This window comes from Nyctereutes procyonoides, unplaced genomic scaffold (assembly GCF_905146905.1).
Source record: "Nyctereutes procyonoides isolate TBG_1078 unplaced genomic scaffold, NYPRO_anot_genome, whole genome shotgun sequence".
Lineage (NCBI taxonomy): Eukaryota > Metazoa > Chordata > Mammalia > Carnivora > Canidae > Nyctereutes > Nyctereutes procyonoides.
This window is the reverse complement of record NW_026575154.1, coordinates 343,185-361,491: the sequence shown is the minus strand read 5'-3', so window position 1 is coordinate 361,491 and position 18,307 is coordinate 343,185. Positions and strand designations below refer to the sequence as shown.

Genomic DNA, 18,307 nt, shown 5'->3' with positions numbered 1-18,307 from the left:
TATAAACTTGACAGTAATCAACTTTTTGTTGTGGGACAGGAGTGTTGCTCTTCTTTCTTATATAATTTTTTCTATTTGAATTTTCAATTCTTGGACATACATTAAAATATAAAACTGATGAATTGGCATCTATAATAACTTCTAAAAATTAATCAGAGAAGATAATCCAATAGGAAAATGAGCAAAGGATGTGAACAGATACTTCACAAAGAAGGAAATATGAATGCACAGTAATAGTACTTTAGTAATTGAGGAGAATGCAAACCAAAGTAATGAAATACTATTTCACACCCATCTGATTTGCAAAAGTTTCCAACCATTTTTTGAGGAACAACCTGACAATTTCTAGTAAAGTTAAGATATATGTATTCTATGATATAGAGTTGATTCTTGAACAATGCAGGGGTTAGGGTTGCTGACCCTCCACGCATTTGAAAACCCATATATTACTTCTGGCTGTTGACTGGAAGCCTTAAGATAACAGTTGATTGACATATTTTAAAAATATGCATTATAAAGAGAATTCTTACAACAAAGTAAGCTAAAGAAAAAAATGTTAAGATACATTTACAGTACTGTACTATTAAAAAGTCCATGTGTAAGTAGATCTGTGCAGGTCAAACCTATGGTGTTGATGGGTCAAGCATCTATACATCCTAAGTAACTAACACAATGATCAAGATATACAAGACTGTTTCCCCAGTGTTGTTAGCAATACAGAAACAGCTTTGGAAGCTACTTTATGCCATCATCTGGACAGCAGATAAACTGTTATCTCATATAACTAAATACTATTGCACAGTATTAAAATTAGTGAATGAGAGCATCATATGGATTCAATACACAATAACATGGATTCATCACACAATAATCAGTAAAAAATGAAAGCTGCAGAACCAGACAGTATTAGGTTTTCAATACCAAAGACTAGAAGGTTAATGGATGTGTATACTAAAAGTGCAACAACATGCATGAGTAAAAAACACCAAATTCTAGGTGACAAGGAAAGATAATTCCTCTGTAGTATGGACAGATAATTCACAAAAAACCTCTGGAGAGGAAAGGCAGTGTGATCTAGAAGTGGTAAAATGTGACGATCTGAAAAAGTACTGGGGAACTTTGAAATTTAGTATATATTTTTTAATGTTCTTTAAAGTTCATAGAGCCACTACCAACACACATACACCTACTTATGCCCAGAAGGTAGTTTTGTCAGTGAAGTTTAGTGCCCAGGGTGGGGTAGATGCCTTACCAGGAACTGGGAGAGTATGTCTGAACATACTGAGCATGGATCTATTCTCAAGAATGTAATCTCACAGAGGCAGACTTGGGTTCTGACGAACTTTGCCCCTGATGGCAGGGGAAATTGTTCTTTAGTAAATGGGCCAGAGACTCTTAAAAGTTAAGCAAACATTGCTGAGGATGGAAGGTGGCATGGTTCAGATATCACTGCCCTGTTTCCTATAGCTTTCCTTTACAAGAATGAAGATTATGGGGATAGGAACCATGAGAATGAATTCAGCATAAAACAAGGGGACAATGCCTAGACATACGCAGAAATTACTTTTATTATGTTAGAATATTCCTTAATGGGTTGGCAATTACTCATGTGAAGGAGAGTTCAGAAAACAGATTTATGACTGTATTAGCCTTGTCCTTGATTAGAGATTTATGAATTATACAAAAAATATTATTCCCTAGAGAAGGTTACTCTAAAAGTAGTAGTAGAAAAGGTCTAAGAGACTGTGAACTTAGAAAAGCATCTCCCTACTTGTCTGGCTGTTCCAGGTGGACCACAAGACTTCAGTACAAGGATGGACATGTTTTCTCTGTTGAATTTAAAGCTTTACAACAGTTCGAATGCTGTAAGAGAAGGAAGCAATAAAGAGGTTTTTAACTGCTATCTTTTAGGACCACTAAAACAATTTTTTTTACCCTTCCTCTATGAATCCTAAATCATTACTATATTTTATAATATATACCTAAAGAGGAAGCTTACCTCTTTCCTGCATGCAACAGGTCAAAGGCTTCATTAATTTGGTCAAAAGACAGACTGTGAGTCACAAATTCATCAACTTTTATCTTTCTGGACATATATTCAGACACCAACTTTGGGACACTTTCCACACTCTTCCATCCTAAAAGAAATCATATGTCTATTAATTCACTCAACAAATCTTTATACTATATTTATTGCTTAGTGGCTGACAGACATTAAGAGATTAAATTTTTTCATGAATTAAAAGAGGAACGAAAAACTTCAAAATCAGCATATACAAAGGAGAAAGAATTTAATACACGTCTTTAAAAAAGAAAACGGTAAATGACTTTTGAGTATTTCTCTTTTACTGTATTAAGATTTACTAAAATCTCATTAATAGCTTAGTCAATTGAGACTAAGTTTTAAACTATCCAGGATAGAACTCTGGAAGTCTTAGAATAAACCTATCTAGGTCCACAGCAGCAAAGATTTCTATAGTCATAAAACTCAGGAAAGAATAAAAGTGATGTGATATGTGACTTTATTTCTTTGGCTTTAAATTCAACAATGAAATTAGGGATAGCATCTAACCCTAGAAAACTGTGAAACTGAAAACAAAAGTGGGAAATTTTTAGCTATTTAAGATTTTAAACAAAAATACTCCAATCTTTCACTCGTACTGAAAGAAGCAATAAATCAATCAAAAAGCCTTCCTACCTTTTAAACCAGGGACACTTAAAAAAATTTTCTTTTAGTTATTTGAGAGAGCGTGTGAGTGAGCATGTGAGCACAAGAGCAGGGGGAGGGTCAGAGAGAGAAGCAGACCCCCCACTGAGTGGAGAGCTCTAAACAGAGGAGATGGATCCTAGAACCCTGCAATCATCATGGCCTGAGCTGAAGGCACACTTATCTGACTGAACCACCCAGATACCCAGGTACATTTTGTAGCTTATCTAAAACGTCTTTTGAGCCTTTATCCAAATCTCTATCCTTATGTCCTCTACCAATTATTCTTCCCCTACAGATTGTGGGGCTTTTTCTCTCTCCTTTTTTTAAAAATATTTTATTTATTTATGAGACACACACAGAGAGGGAGAGAGAGGCAGAGACACAGGCAGAGGGTGAAGCAGGCTCCATGCAGGGAGCCCGACGGGGGACTCGATCCTGGGTCTCCAGGATCATGCCTTGGGCCGAAGGCGGCGCTAAACCACTGAGCCACCCGGGCTGCCCCTCTCTCCTTTTTTTAAAAAATTATTTTTATTTATTTAAAGTAGGCTCTACACCCAACATGGGACTTGAACTCATATGACCCCAAGATCAAATGTCACATGTTCTACCCACTGAGCCAGCCAGGTGCCCCTTTCTTTCTGCTTTAAATCTCCTGGTAACCAAGACAAGTACAGTCACCACTATTCTCTACACCAAAAGTTCTATTTCCATCTGTGGGTCATATTTTAACAACACCCATTAGGCCTCAATTGCTCCAGCTTACTTCCCAACCAGCATGTGCTGGGAGGATGAGGCTTCAGTGAGAGGTTAGGATCATCTCGCTCAGTCTCTCAGGCTCAGAAGGCCCTTTAAGATATAGATAAGGACCTGAGAAAGATGTGTGGCTTTAAAACTCTATTCTAAAATAAGTGAGGCATACATCTAGTTGGAAAGGCAGGTTTGGTCAGCTTGACTTTTTTTTTTAAAGGAATTCTTTTTTTTAAGGGTTTTATTTATTTCAGAGAGAGTGTGCAGGTGTGTGTGCACACCCACACCCACACATATGCGTTGGAGAGGGGCAGAAGGAGAGGGAGAGAAACTCAAGCAGACTCCATGCTGAGCCTGACATGGGGCTCAATCTCAAGACTCTGAGATCATGACCTGAGCTGAAAGGAAGAGTCAGACACTTAACCAACTGAGCCACCCAGGGAGTCTGTGACATTTTTATGATGAATTCTATAGTAATAAGTCAGAAAACTTTGGCCAAACCCCTCCTACTTTCCTGATCTTTTCCTCTGACCTTCAAAAAAGTGGATATGAGGATGATGAAAAAAATATATATGAGGATGATGATTATAAGTGATACTTTGTTAAATACAGAGTATTAAAAACTTATGTGATTTTTATATATAGTCTTAAAAACTTGAAATTTCATCCAATTATAGTTGTTAAGATATAGAAGCATGATTTGTGCTTCCTAGCTAAGCAACCACAAAAAAGATGGAAAATGTTTCTCAGCATTCTACCAGTAGTTAGGCAACCCCAAACCACCATGTACTTTTTTAGGATCACAAAAGGGAAAAATGATCAGTCTGGCAAAATGATCAGTCTGGCAGCTTTTCAATTTTGTTATAAGGTTTTGTCTAATATGGTATTTTCAGTTTAAGGCTTTGTACTGGTTATTGGTGAAATCAGTACTATTTAGAAAAGAGATATAATCATATCCAACAAAAACTGCACTCTGGAAAAATGGGAGAAATGCCAATAACCTATTTAAGTCCACAATGTAACAGTGTGATTGACACTGTTGTTAGCGTACCCTGGAACCAACTTCTCACTCCTGCCCTACCCCAACTATTTCCTCATCAACAGGATACTGATTTGTGTAAAAGTGATCTTGTACTTCAGAGGAAGTTGAACATCTCCTCAGCTCCAGGAGTAAATACTGACTCAATGTGAAACACCCTCCCCTGCAAAAAAACAAACAAACAAACAAAAAACTATACACACAACTTATGATGAGACGGGAACATTCTTGTTAAAACAAACAAACAAAAAATCAGCCTGGGATTAAAATTCTGCCAATGGAAATAACAAAAGAGAAAATGTGTTCACTCACTAAATTACCTCCAAAGGCAGTGCCTTTCCATACGCGCCCTGTTACCAGCTGAAATGGACGAGTGGCGATTTCTTCACCTGAAGCAGCTACTCCAACTATGACGCTGACACCCCAGCCTTTGTGGCAGGCCTCTAGCGCAGCTCTCTGCAGGCAGGGATAGGACCAAATCACAGAAGTCAGTGCATTTTGCTGAGAGTATCAGTAAAATATCTTCGGGGGAGATATTACATTAAATGTAATTTCATTCAACAGTATTAACAGGTACTTAACAAATTTATTAACCTGGCTACCATGTTAGCACAAAATGGAACAATTTAAAGCTTTTATTTGCTGTCTAGTTTTTAAAGTAAATCCTAGTTCAAAATTCTAATATCTTTAATAAAGGAAGCAGATGGAGAATAATACTCCTGCTGAGTATCTACTTTGTTGTCAGTAGAGGTTATTACTGTTTGCATTTTACACAAGAGGAAACTGAGGTTTAAAGAAGTTGTTGCTCGAAGTTAGTAAAGTGGATGTACAGCTGACCCCTGGACAATAAATAGGGGTTGGGGGGGTCGACCCCCTACCTAGTTGAAAATTCATAAAGAACATTTGATTCCGGGATCCCTGGGTGGTGCAGCGGTTTGGCGCCTGCCTTTGGCCCAGGGCACGATCCTGGAGACCCGGGATCGAATCCCACATCGGGCTCCCGGTGCATGGAGCCTGCTTCTCCCTCTGCCTGTGTCTCTGCCCCTCTCTCTCTCTCTCTCTGTGACTATCTAAAGTCTAAAAAAAAAAAAAAAAAAAAAAAAAAAGAACATTTGATTCCCTCCCAAATTTAGCTAATAGCCTACTGTTGACTGGAAGCCTTACCAGAAAGTCAATTAATACATATTTTGTATATTGATTATATGCTCTATTATTACAATAAATAAAGGAATAAAGCAAAACATACTTACCATGACTTTCACGTTACCAATACACTCAAAGGAATAGTCCACTCCCCCGTCAGTCATTTCAATGAGCACTTCCTGGATGGGTTTACTGAAGTCCTGGGGGTTAATACATTCAGAGGCTCCAAACTCCTTGGCCCTTGAGAATTTATCTTTATTGATGTCCACACCAATGATCCGGGATGCACCAGCCACCTTACAGCCCATGATAGTCGCCAATCCAACTCCTCCTAGGCCAAAGACGGCACAAGTAGAGCCAGGCTCCACCTAACAGTAAAGACAGTCTATGAGGTACTCATTGCACAAGTTGTCAAGGACATCACCAGGTTTCTTATAGACTGGGTCCACTGCATTATTCTAGCAAAGCTCTGTTGTATCAAATTAGAAGGCAGAGGCTAAAATCCAGACCAATCTCTTACCTTGGCAGTGTTCAGAGCAGCACCATAACCAGTTGAAATGCCACAACCGAGAAGGCAGACTTTATCCAAAGGTGCTAAAGGATCAATTTTAGCAACAGAGATATCAGCCACAACTGTATATTCAGAAAATGTGCTGGTTCCCATATAATGTAAAATTGTCTTTCCTTTGCAAGTAAATCTGCTAGTACCATCTGGCATTAATCCTTTCCCCTGTGTAACTCTAAGGAAAATAAAAAAAGGAAAAAGGGTAAAATCAGGTTTCCCAAAATGCACAGGAAAAAGAAATCAGTTTTAAATGACACGTAGATAGAAAATTATGCTAAGACCCAAAGTCTAATTTCTTTCTCTCTCTTTCTTTCTTTCTTTCTTTCTTTCTTTCTTTCTTTCTTTCTTTCTTTCTTTCTCTTTCTTTTCTTTCTTTTTCTTTTCTTTCTTTTTCTTCTTTCTTTCTCTCTCTCTCTTTCTTTCTTTTAATTTTATTTGAGAGACAGGGAGTGAGAAAGTAAGCACAAGTCAGGGACAGAGGGAGAACAAGAAGTAGACTTCCCACTGAGCAACGAGCCCAATATGGGGCTCGATCCCAGGATGCTGGGATCATGACCTGAGCTGAAAGCAGAAGTTTAACCAACTGAGTCACCCAGGCACCCCTTTTTTTTTTTCTTTCAAGATTTATTTATTTTAGAGAGAGCATGCGATCACAAGAGAGCACATGTGGGCATGAGCAGGAGGGGCAGAGTGAGACAGAATCTCAAGCAGGCTCTTCTGAGCTAAGCCTGACAGGAGGCTCAATCTCATGACCCTGAAAGATCACAACCTGAGCTGAAACCAAGAGTTGAATACTTAACTGAATGCACCACCCAGGTGCCCCCCCCCAGAGTCTAATTTCTAATGTGTTAATAATTTAGCACCTTTCAGCAAAACCTTATTAGAGAAACTTAAAAAAAGACTTTTAACCTTACATATCTTTTCCAACATTTGATATCCTTCTGGATCTTACTGTTGGGTATTGAAATAAATTTAATAGATACAACTTATGGATCAGATGAAGTAATTTTAAAATTCCATCATGAAACTGTGAACATATATAACTTAAAGCATAGAGCCAAAACCAGAATCTACACAAACAGATTATGAGCCATTATGCAGATTAGGTGATGAAAATAGCCACATTGGCTAAGTTAGATCTTTAGGAGGCATCTTTTCAAAATAGTCCTCTAGGATTCAGGTTCCCTTCTCTTTCTCTTCACTTTTTTTATTGGCCTATATAGTTGGTAATGCTAATGAAGGATGAAAAAACCTCACTAAGGCAAGCGTATGATAAATGGTACCAAAAATTGTTTTTGATATTCTAAATAGATAGGTAATGTAACATCTTGCTTAGGAGTATAGGCCCTAAAGTCAAACAGTGTTGGGTCAAAATCCTCTGTGATCTTGGGCCAGTTAGTTAACCTTGGTGCCATAGTTTCCTCACTAGAAAATGGAGAGAAATAATCCTATCTTACTTATAGATTGCTATAGAAATCAAATGAGGTGTTACATAAGGCATTATGCCTAGCACAGGGTGCTTGATAAATATTTGTTATTTTTAGTAAAATTAATGCACTATAACTTGATGTACATTCTTAGGCTAGTCTTTTGGAATACACATAATAAACACATACACAGGTGAAATAATGGTTTTCCTTTGAGAGAAATATGTAACCAGAAACAAAAACAACTATGTGACAAAGTCCTACCATAAAGAATTGTTACATCTTTAAGAGAGCAACTTAAGTTTGGTTAGCCTTCCTTAATGTAAGAAATCACTTCTGTCCCAGAGGAATTTTCTCAAACAAAAAGTGACATGGGATACAATTTATGCTTTGAAAGGACCTGTCCCTCTAAAAGGCTACAGACAGCCACAAAAAGCCCATTACCATTATTATACTTGATAGGTCCCAAGATTTTAGACAGTGTTAGAAAATTCTTTCAGGGATGGCTCAGTGGTCGAGTGTCTGCCTTTGGCTCAGGGTGTGATCCCAGAGTCCCAGGATCGAGTCCTGCATCGGGGCTTCCTGCATGGAGCCTGCTTCTCCCTCTCCCTATGTCTCTGCCTCTCTCTCGTTCTCTCTCAACAATCAATAAATAAAATCTTAAAAAAAAAAATCATCTTTCAAAACAAGACTTATTTTGGTTCCAGCTTTGCCAAAATGAACTGGACTTATGTTATAAAATAAATGGAATCTTGTTTCCCAAAAATAAAAACTAATTTTGTCAATGGCACTAGAAAACAAATGTAAGAACACATGGATCTTCCACATATGACTCACTCTTCTAGGTCATGGACCCAATTCCAGTGTGTGTGTGTGTGTGGGGGGGGGTTTCCCTCAAACACAACACTGAACAATTCTTGGACACCAGCAGGGTGTCTGAGAATTTAACTCAATTCCAACACCCGGAGATAGTATCATATTCCAGGTTAAGGGCTCAGTCCTAGGAGACTGCCCCCTACCCTTCACTTCAGAAGCCAGTTGCAAGTTCTAGGCTGTTACGTGTGTGTGTGTGTGTGTGTGTGTGTGTGTGTGTGTGTGTTTAAGATTTTATTTATTTGAGAGAGAGAGAGTGCACATGTGAGCATGTGTGCACATGAGCTGAGGGAGGAGGGGAAGGGAGAGGCAGAGAATCTCAAACAGACTTGGTGCCAAGTGCAGAGCCCAACACAGGGCTTGACCCTATGACCTGAATTGAAACCAAGAGTCAGAGGCTCAACCAAATGAGCCACCCAGGTGCCCCATGTTACCCATGCTTCTGACCCACCAGCTACAGATTGGAGGTTCCAAAGACTGCTTCCTTAGGTTCTTTTAATTTCCTAGAGCGGCTCATGGTACTCCTAGAAACACTTACGTTATTAATGGATATGATAAAAAAATATGAATCAACAGCCACATGAAGAGATGCACAGGAAGTATGGGGAAAAGCTGAGGAGCTTCCACACGCTCTCTAGGTAGTCAGTCTCCTCAGTCTCCATGTGTTTACCTGCCCCAAACCTCTCTGAACCCAGTCCTTTTGGGGTTTTATGGAAGCTTAGTTATAGTCATCATTGACTATATTGGCCATTGGCTAATTCAGCCTCAATATACCCTTTTCCCCTACCAAAGGCCAGGCCATCCATAGGTTTCCTAACAGTTTTCCAAAGGTCACCTTCACTAATATGACAAAGGCACCTTTATAACAAATAACATGGGAAAGTTCAAGGCTTTTAGTAGCTATGAGCCAGAAACCATGGCAGAAAACCAAATACATATGAGAGATATACATTTGGTCATCTAAATGAAATCACAGTATTACATTTAGCAATTCCAATCCTAGGAAAAGACCCCAGACAAAGTAGTACATATATCCACCAAGAGATATGCACAGGAACATTCATAGCAGCATGAATCACAATAGCCACAAACATTTAGGGAGCAACTTAACTGTCATCAAAAAGAGAATAAATACAGATAAATGAACAAACAGATAAATAAATATTTGGAATGAAATATGACAGAGTTACAAAAAGAACTGATGCACACAGCAACCTGGATACATCTCACAGACATTATGAAAGAAACCAGACAAAAGAACACATGGTATGTGATTCTATATATATATATATATGAAGTCCGGTAGCAAAAGAAATCAGAACAGTGGTTCCCTTGAGGGAGGCAGGTACTGACATGGAAGGGATATGAGTAACTTTGTAGGGTTCTGGAAGGGTTCTCTATCTTGATCTGAGGGGTTATAACCATTAGGTACAAATATACATAATAATTCATTGAGCTGTACACTTCAGATTGATAGACTAAGTACTTTAATACATATGTTCTACCTCAATAAGAAGAAAAAAGGTGAATGAACGGAGATCTTAAATTGCCTCAAAGTTGTGGTTCTTTAAGTGCTGTTATCTTACTACAATAAAACCACCTTTTCTGTGTCAAGGGGTTATGTTATCTCTTGTAGTTTTCCTAATAACCTTATGAGTTTTATTACTTCGATTTCATGGACAATAAAATGGCCCATAAAAATGATTTCATTTAATTTCATAAGTATGCCCCTCCTTAACAGTTATTTTGGCGAATTTAGCCTAGAGTTATGGAAGGAGAATGGTTCAGAAAATTGTTTTATCTAATAGTTATGATACTGGGTAAGCCACTTAATTTCTGAGTCTTAATTTTCTAATCTATGAAAATGGTGATACCAGTGAAAGCGAGGCTGCCATAAAGCTGGAATGAAATAATTCATGTAGACTGCCACACAATTACTTATTATTTTAAGAATAAAGTAACAAAGATACTAACCTTATCTTCTGGCAAAGGTTTGTTTTAGGATTTAGACAAAATTTGCATTCTCCACACTGTGGGATGTAAAGTGGGATGACAGTGTCACCTGGGAAACAAATGCAAAGACATTATCTTGAATAGGGAGCATCTGTTTCTAAATGGATACATCAGCCCCTGCAAATACCCATTCCTCTCAACTCATGTGACTTGGCAAAGTTAAGAACTTCAACTTAGAACTCTACCTACACAACATCATTCAGACACTGGCTACGGAAGAAATACAAGTTCAAAATTTTGATTGAAATGAAGCTCTTAAAATTGCAACTGAAGAACAAGGCCACGAACTTCAAAATACTGACTTACTGATGGATCTTTAAAAATTCTTGTTTAATTGATCAAAACTGGTTTTGGAAATATACTTAAATAATTCTAGATGATCAGTAGTCACAGAATATGAAAAAAGCTCTCAAATATTTGTGGCTTCCCAGATAAGGAGTAATTTCCTTCTTGACAATGACTCAAGTGATAACTTGTTCCCGAAGAAACAATGTATAGCTTATTGGAAATATAATTTCCTTGCAGAAATAACTTGAAATTATAAAATTAAGTGGTTCAAATATCCCCTTACCTGCTTTCAGCTTAGTAACTCCTTCGCCAACACTTTCCACAATTCCAGCACCTTCATGTCCCAGGATCACTGGAAAACTTCCTTCAGGATCAGCCCCACTCAGGGTGTAGGCATCGGTGTGGCAAACTGCAGTGGCAATAATCTACCAGGATATTAGAGACCATTTAAGTGTGTTTGCATGCAATTCAGAGTGAGATACAGGCCAAAGGAAAGGCATTTTTAATAGTGTATTTCATTGATTCTAAGATACATTTCTTTGGTAGTTTAACCTCTTTAAAATCAGCATGTGCTTGTCATCTACGGTATCTGAACAATTAGAATTGGCAGAATTTTTAAGTGAAACATAAAAATAATGGTGTATTTATATGCAAAAAAATGGTACATCTATCTCCTTTTTAGTGCATGCTAGCAAGAGCAGGTAAACAAGGGGATTTTATGGGCACCGAGCCTCCAGGTGTGGAGAGGAATATGACTGGTGTACAAAGCAGGTGGGGCTCACTTCACTGCTGTGAAGCCTCCTCCCTGTTGACAAATGTGATTTCTTTTCCTCTTTTTCTCCCATATATTTTATTTTGGGGGGCGGGGAGAGAGAATCAACTTCACTTGGGGCTGCATCTCACAACCTTGAGATCAAGACCTGAGCTGAAACCGAGAGTCAGACACTTACTTAACTGACTGACCCACCCAGGTGCCCTGACAAATGCAACTTCTAAGAAGGTACGGACTACCTGTGAAATCTGACAGCCTGCTTATTTGGGGCCAAAATTCAGAGCTTTTAATGAAACCAACTCCCCTTTTAGCAGCCACACATAACTTCTACTTAAATCGCCCTTTATTCTCATCTTTCTGCTTTTAAGTGACTCATCTTTCTAAACCACTAAAAGCACAGAAAAAAAGTCTTAGAGTAGGGCTCCCTGGGTGGCGCAGCGGTTTGGCGCCTGCCTTTGGCCCAGGGCGCGATCCTGGAGACCCGGGATCGAATCCCACATCGGGCTCCCGGTGCATGGAGCTTGCTTCTCCCTCTGCCTGTGTCTCTGCCTCTCTCTCTCTCTCTGTGACTATCATAAAGAAATAAAAAATAAAAAAATAGTTTAAAAAAAAAAAAAGTCTTGGAGTATTTATATTTATGCTTCTTTCTCACCTATATACCACGTGCTTATAAGGTAACATTTTTTTGCTATTTGTTAGTAGTTTCCCAGAGAAGATGACATGTTCCATTCAGCTCATCTTAGTACATCACAGGACACATTTTCTTTTTCAGTGGCATATCACAATCAGGTTAACTTCTAAATTTAAAGAAAAATGTATAAACTTTATAAGACTGCAGATTCCTGTGTGTGGGTTGAAAAGAATCCTGAAAACTTTTTGGCCCTGGGCTTCTCAACCTAATATTTGATGCATAGGAGCATGAGCATTTGGAGGTGGGATAGGGAAAGGATACTCTAATTCACAGCAAGAAAGAGCTTATTTTTTCTAGAATATTAGTTTTATATCAAAACAAGTACAGAGTAGAATGCTAAAAATACCCAGTTGGCTGCCTTGTGCAATATCCCCCTCTCCAGGGGTAGCCTCTGGAGAGGCTTTCTCTGCCACAACGGAGGTTAAGAAGCATTAGACTCATGGATCCCCTGGACACAGACCTTGTCTGCAAAGCTCAGTACATTTTAGAGCTCTCTAAGCTTGCTTTCTTTTTTTCTTTCTTTATGTGTGTGTGTGTATATATGTATTTATAAATATTTATATATTTATATCTATTTTATATATAGATATTTTAATATATGTATATCTGTATACATATATACTTATATAAATATTTATATATATATATATACACACATATATATTTCTCACCTGCTTCTTGCTCCAGTCAAATCAGGAGCCTCTTTCTAAATCTTATTTGAAACCTCCTCTAACAAAACTGGAGATCATTTCTTCTTTTGTTTCTAATGTGCCATCACACATTTTAAGTTATAGAACAGGCAGAAAGAGGACTAGCTTACAAAGGCTTCTTAAACACAGGTTACAGATGATAAATTGCAGTAATCCAGTGATCCATGGGAAATACTGCTGAGCTCAATATCAAAGCTAACAAGATGGAGAGGAGTGCTGCAAAAGCGAAGGGGGTATAATAAGAGGAGGATGTTGTGATTCTAAGGCTGGATGACTTTCAATGCCTTCTCCTTGACACTGGCCTTTGGGATTTATCCTCAGAGGACTCATTTACCCAGAGACCTAATTGTAAGTCTTCTTTTCCAGTGCCTTAGATGTATCATTACCTTAATTCGAACTTCATGAGCCTTTGGGGGTGCCACCTCTACCTCTTCTATAGAGAGAGGCTTTCCTGCTTCCCAGGCAACTGCAGCCTTGCACTTGATAACCTGAAATGGGGAAAAAAGAGAACAAGTCGTTTATCCTCCTGCACCAATAACAAACTACTTATTAGTTAGTTTAGATCCTGATGAATGCTAATCTTAAAAAGTGTATCACACAATCATAAAAAACTATATACCTCAAAGTGATATGGAGAACTGTTTTGCATATTTTTAGGTTTCACTTAAACAATGTTCACTAAAAAATTTAATGGAGATAAAAAAAAATAAAAATAAAAAAAAATTAATGGAGATGACCACATTGCCATATATAAAAGCCTCTTTTGGTTAAGAAATTTTATTATTAAATATTTAATGACCTTCTACAATGCATAAGCAGGAGCATGTCAAAAATACAGGTTCCAAGACAATCCGATTTAGTAGGTCTGGCATGAGATCCAGGGAATCTGAATGCTTAACATGTACCCTACAGTATTTCTTTGGCTAAGGATGGCTTAAGTTAATACTGGTTTAGTACAAACCTGCAAAGTGGGAAGAAGCATAAAGAGCATCAGAATGGGGAAATTTTAAAATACTCTACCCCTTTTGGGATGCCTTGGTGGCTCGGCAGTTGGGTGTCTGCCTTTGGCTCAGGGCATGATCCTGGGATCCAAGATTAAGTCCCACATCAGGCTCCTTGCACGGAGCCTGCTTCTCCCTCTGCCTGTATCTTTGCCTCTCTCTCTCTCTCTGTGTCTCTCATGAATAAATAAATAAAACCTTAAAAAAAAATACTGTATCTACCCCTTTTAACTGTGCTATACCATATAGTAGCCAATTGCCATGTGTGGCTATTGCACTTAAAAAATGGCCAGTCTATACTGATACAAACTGTAAGTGTAAAAGTTACCCAGATTATGAAGACTTAGTAAAAAAAAAAAAAGGAAAAGTATTTCAATATTTAAAAAATATGAATTATATGTCAGGATAGTAACTTGAATACAGTAGTTCTTCCTTATCTGAGAAGGATACATTATCAAACTCTCAGCAGATGTCTGAAACTATACAAACATACTTATGATAAAGTTTAATTTATAAATTAGATACAGTAAGATATTAACAATAATAAAATAGAACAATTATATTGTAAAAAGTTACGTGAGTATGGTCTCTCTCTTAAAATACCTTATTGTACTGTATGTACTCACCCTTCTTGTGATGATGTGAGGTGATAAAATGCCTACACGAGGTGAAGTGTGAAGTGAAGTGAAATGAGTGATGTAGCCATTGTGATGCAGTGTTAGACTACTATTGACTGACCTTCTGACAATAGATCAGAAGGACGATCACCTGCTTCTGGATGGCAGATGACCTTGGGTAACTGAAACTGTGGATGGGGGCGGATTACTGTATTATGGAGTAAGTTTTTATCCAGTTTTTTTAAAAAAATTATTTATTTATTTATTCATAATAGACATAAAGAGAGAGAGAGCGAGAGGCAGAGACACAGGAGGAGGGAGAAGCAGGCTCCATGCCTGGAGCCCGATGCGGGACTTGATCTCGGGACTCTAGGATCGCGCCCTGGGCCAAAGGCAGGCGCTAAACTGCTGAGCCACCCAAGGATCCCCTTTATCCACTTCTAACGTGACTACTAGAAAAGTAAAAATTCCATATGGGACTTGTATCATATTTCTGTAGCATCGTATTGTTAGAAATTCTAGTCAGTATATTTCTCTTTTACCAGAGAATCAGGTGTAAATGAGAGTTAAAAAAATTTTTTTTTAAATTGAAACATAGTTAACATAGAATATTATATTAGTTTTAGGTATACAACATAGTGATTTGATATTTATTTATTTATTTTTAAGATTTTATTTATTTGACAGAGCAAGAGCACAAGCAGAGGGAGTGGTAGAGGGAGAAGCAGGCTCCCCACTGAGCAGGGAGCCCTACACAGGGCTTGCTTGATCTCAGGACCCTGGGATCATGACCTGAGCAGAAGGCAGATGCTTAACTGACTGAGCCACCCAGGCGCCCTTGATTTGATGTTTAAGTACATAAAGAAATGATCACCACAGTAGATCTGCTTATCCATCTGTAACCATACAAAGTTATTGCAATATTATTGATTTTATTCCCAAAGCTGTACTTTTAAATCCTTATGACTTCTTTATTTTATAAGTGGAAGTTTGACCCTCTTAATCTCCTTCACCTAGTTTACCACCCCTCCCCCACAAACCCCTAAAGCTTTGATTAGTTCAGATAATGCTTATGAAATGTGTTGACAGAATAAAGGTTGCAAAGTGCTGGGTTTATAGGAGACAGACTTGAAAGTCAGCAGTTCCAACAAGTATAAGTTAAAGGGAGAGGCATAAAATGCTACAGAATGCACAAAGTGGAGAAAGAGTTAACTTTGGTGGGTGGATTTCACTTTTAACTAGGATACAGAAGGATGAGTGTTAGTTACAAACAGTGACAAAACACCTACAATTACAAAAAGCTATTGTGAGAAGTAAATGAAAAGGAGTATGTATAGTCCCTAATAGAGTCCTTGGCATAGTGTAGCTTTGCAAAAACGAGTCAATATTTATTAGTAGCAGTAGAACAAAAGGTGTGAATGCAAGGAGAGTTGGACTACATAGAGAGAGGAGCAGTTTGTGTAAACTGGTATGGCTGGAAATTATTGCTTTTACAATTAAAGTTCAGGTATTAAATCCGATGGTAAGAAAATTCAGATATTGCATTTGAATCTGTTTTCAACTCAATGTACCATAAATCTCAAAACAAAGTCCCAAAAGGTCAAATTCAGGATAGTCATGTATACTACAGAATTTAAGCAACAGGAATAATTATGTTGTAAAAAGTTATGGGAGCATGGTCTCTCTCTTAAAATACTTTATTGTACTGTAATTCACCCATAATCTAAATTTTTGTGCCCCTTTGCCCCATTTTCAGGAATGCTGAAAGATCAACCTCTTTCTTTCAATGACAATTCTAAGCAAAACAAAGCTCCACCCACTCTAAATCCACCGGCAATTGCCCTACGTCAGCATCTGAACTATCACAGGAGTATAATTTTTCACCTCCGAATAAAGGCATTTGGTAATAAGGAAAAACAACTTGCAAATTTGTTAAGTCTAAAAGATCGCGTAGAGTCTACCATTTCTTTTCAACTTCAGCATTCAAGGTCATAAGTCTTTCTGGAAAATTTCTCAAGTTTGCAAAACATTAAAACACTAAACGACTTTAGATGGTTTATTCACGTTATTCTCTTATTTCTGGCTTTCTTTATCGTCTAATGCATATTTATTTCAGGAACCTGGAATAGTTCCTGGCACAGGGACGGCCCTGGATCGGAATCTTGATTATCTTAATGTGACCACTAAGCACTCTCAACCCCTAAGCTTCAATTTTTGTTCTGTAAAATGGGGATAATACCTCGCAGAAGTGTCACAGGAGGGTTAAAAGAGGGCATAAACTCCTGGTACCTTAAGTGCTCAAAAATATTAAAACTGAAAGGGGCCTCGGCGTCCTCCCCAAATACATTCTTTGGTGTCACCGTAACTGTTCAATTATGAATTACAATCGAGAAGCACAGCAACCTTAAGGGTTAGGAGAACACGGGTTCTGGCTGTAGTTCTGCAAAATGCAAGAATGACCCCCGGGAAGTCACTTATTTTATAATATGCAAAGGCTCTAGCGCTCCAAACCCACTTCTACCAGGATACTACCCCCCCCACCGCCACCCCCCCCCCCCCGGCTCCGGCTCTCCCCACCCCCACTCCGCTCCCGCTGCCGCAGAAGCAGCCAAGCCCTTTCCAGAAAGGAGCCCAACGCAGCAAAGATCCTTTCCCTTCCTTCCCGCAGAGCAGCTCGCCCAAGGCACCATTTCGGATCCACAGCTCACGCCTGTCCACGGGCCCAGCCCCGCGCGGTCAGCGCCCCGGTTCCATCCTGTGCTTCCCCTCTGTCCCCTCACTCCCGACTCGCTCGCGCTGCACGGCCAGGCCTACCTGGTTCGCCATGTCCTCTGCTCCGAGTCAGTGAGGGGCGGACATCCGGGGTGGGCCGCACCGAGCTGGAAGCGAGCGCGGGGCGTGCGCCCGGCGCAGGGGGCGCGGCGTGGGCGCGGCGTAGGCGGGGCGTGCTCCTGGCGTGCTCCTGGCGTGCTCCCGCCTCCGGTCGCCTGGGGGGCGGGGCGTGCGCAGGGGCGTGGCGTGCTCCTCGCGTGCTCCTGGCGTGCTCCCGCCTCCGGTCGCCTGGGGGGCGGGGCGTGCGCAGGGGCGGGGCGTGGGCGGGGCGTGCTCCCGCCTCCGGCCGCCTGGGGGGCGTGGCGTGGGCGGGGCGTGCTCCTGGCGTGCTCCCGCCTCCGGCCGCCTGGGGGGCGTGGCGTGCGCAGGGGCGTGGCGTGCTCCTGGCGTGCTCCTGGCGTGCTCCCGCCTCCGGTCGCCTGGGGGGCGGGGCGTGCGCGGGCGGGGCGTGCTCCCGCCTCCGGCCGCCTGGGGGGCGTGGCGTGCGCAGGGGCGTGGCGTGCTCCTGGCGTGCTCCCGCCTCCGGTCGCCTGGGGGGCGTGGCGTGCGCAGGGGCGTGGCGTGCTCCTGGCGTGCTCCCGCCTCCGGTCGCCTGGGGGGCGGGGCGTGCGCAGGGGCGGGGCGTGGGCGGGGCGTGCTCCCGCCTCCGGCCGCCTGGGGGGCGTGGCGTGCGCAGGGGCGTGGCGTGGGCGGGGCGTGCTCCTGGCGTGCTCCCGCCTCCGGCCGCCTGGGGGCGGGGCGTGCGTGGCCAGCCAGGGTCGCGAAGGGCGGGGCCTGAGCCTGGCGCGGCCGGCGCGTCCGCGCAGGCTCACGGGGTTTTGCCTCTGAAGCTGGAAGGCTTTCCTCGAGGCTCGGTGGCGGCGGCTCCACCGGCTGGCT

General features: G+C 40.6%; 1 protein-coding gene across 1 annotated transcript; it reads right to left on the bottom strand.

Moving 5' to 3' along the window:
* Nucleotides 1-1,544: 1,544 nt before the first annotated feature.
* Nucleotides 1,545-17,425, bottom strand: LOC129501965 (alcohol dehydrogenase class-3). Its single transcript, XM_055313292.1, has 9 exons — nt 17,411-17,425; nt 13,365-13,466; nt 11,089-11,230; nt 10,479-10,566; nt 6,160-6,379; nt 5,747-6,007; nt 4,817-4,952; nt 2,000-2,138; nt 1,545-1,863 (listed from the first exon to the last, which is right to left on the bottom strand). Exons 1-9 carry the CDS (start codon nt 17,420-17,422, stop codon nt 1,839-1,841), a joined length of 1,125 nt encoding a protein of 374 aa, XP_055169267.1. The 5' UTR covers nt 17,423-17,425; the 3' UTR covers nt 1,545-1,838.
* Between the last annotated feature and the right edge of the window lie 882 nt (nt 17,426-18,307).

Coding starts and splice junctions, on each gene's coding strand:
- LOC129501965 (XM_055313292.1), bottom strand. Junction 11,231..13,364: donor CTCATGAAGTTCGAATTAAG/GTAATGATACAT, acceptor ATATCCTGGTAG/ATTATTGCCACTGCAGTTTG. Junction 6,008..6,159: donor CTGCTCTGAACACTGCCAAG/GTAAGAGATTGG, acceptor CTTTACTGTTAG/GTGGAGCCTGGCTCTACTTG.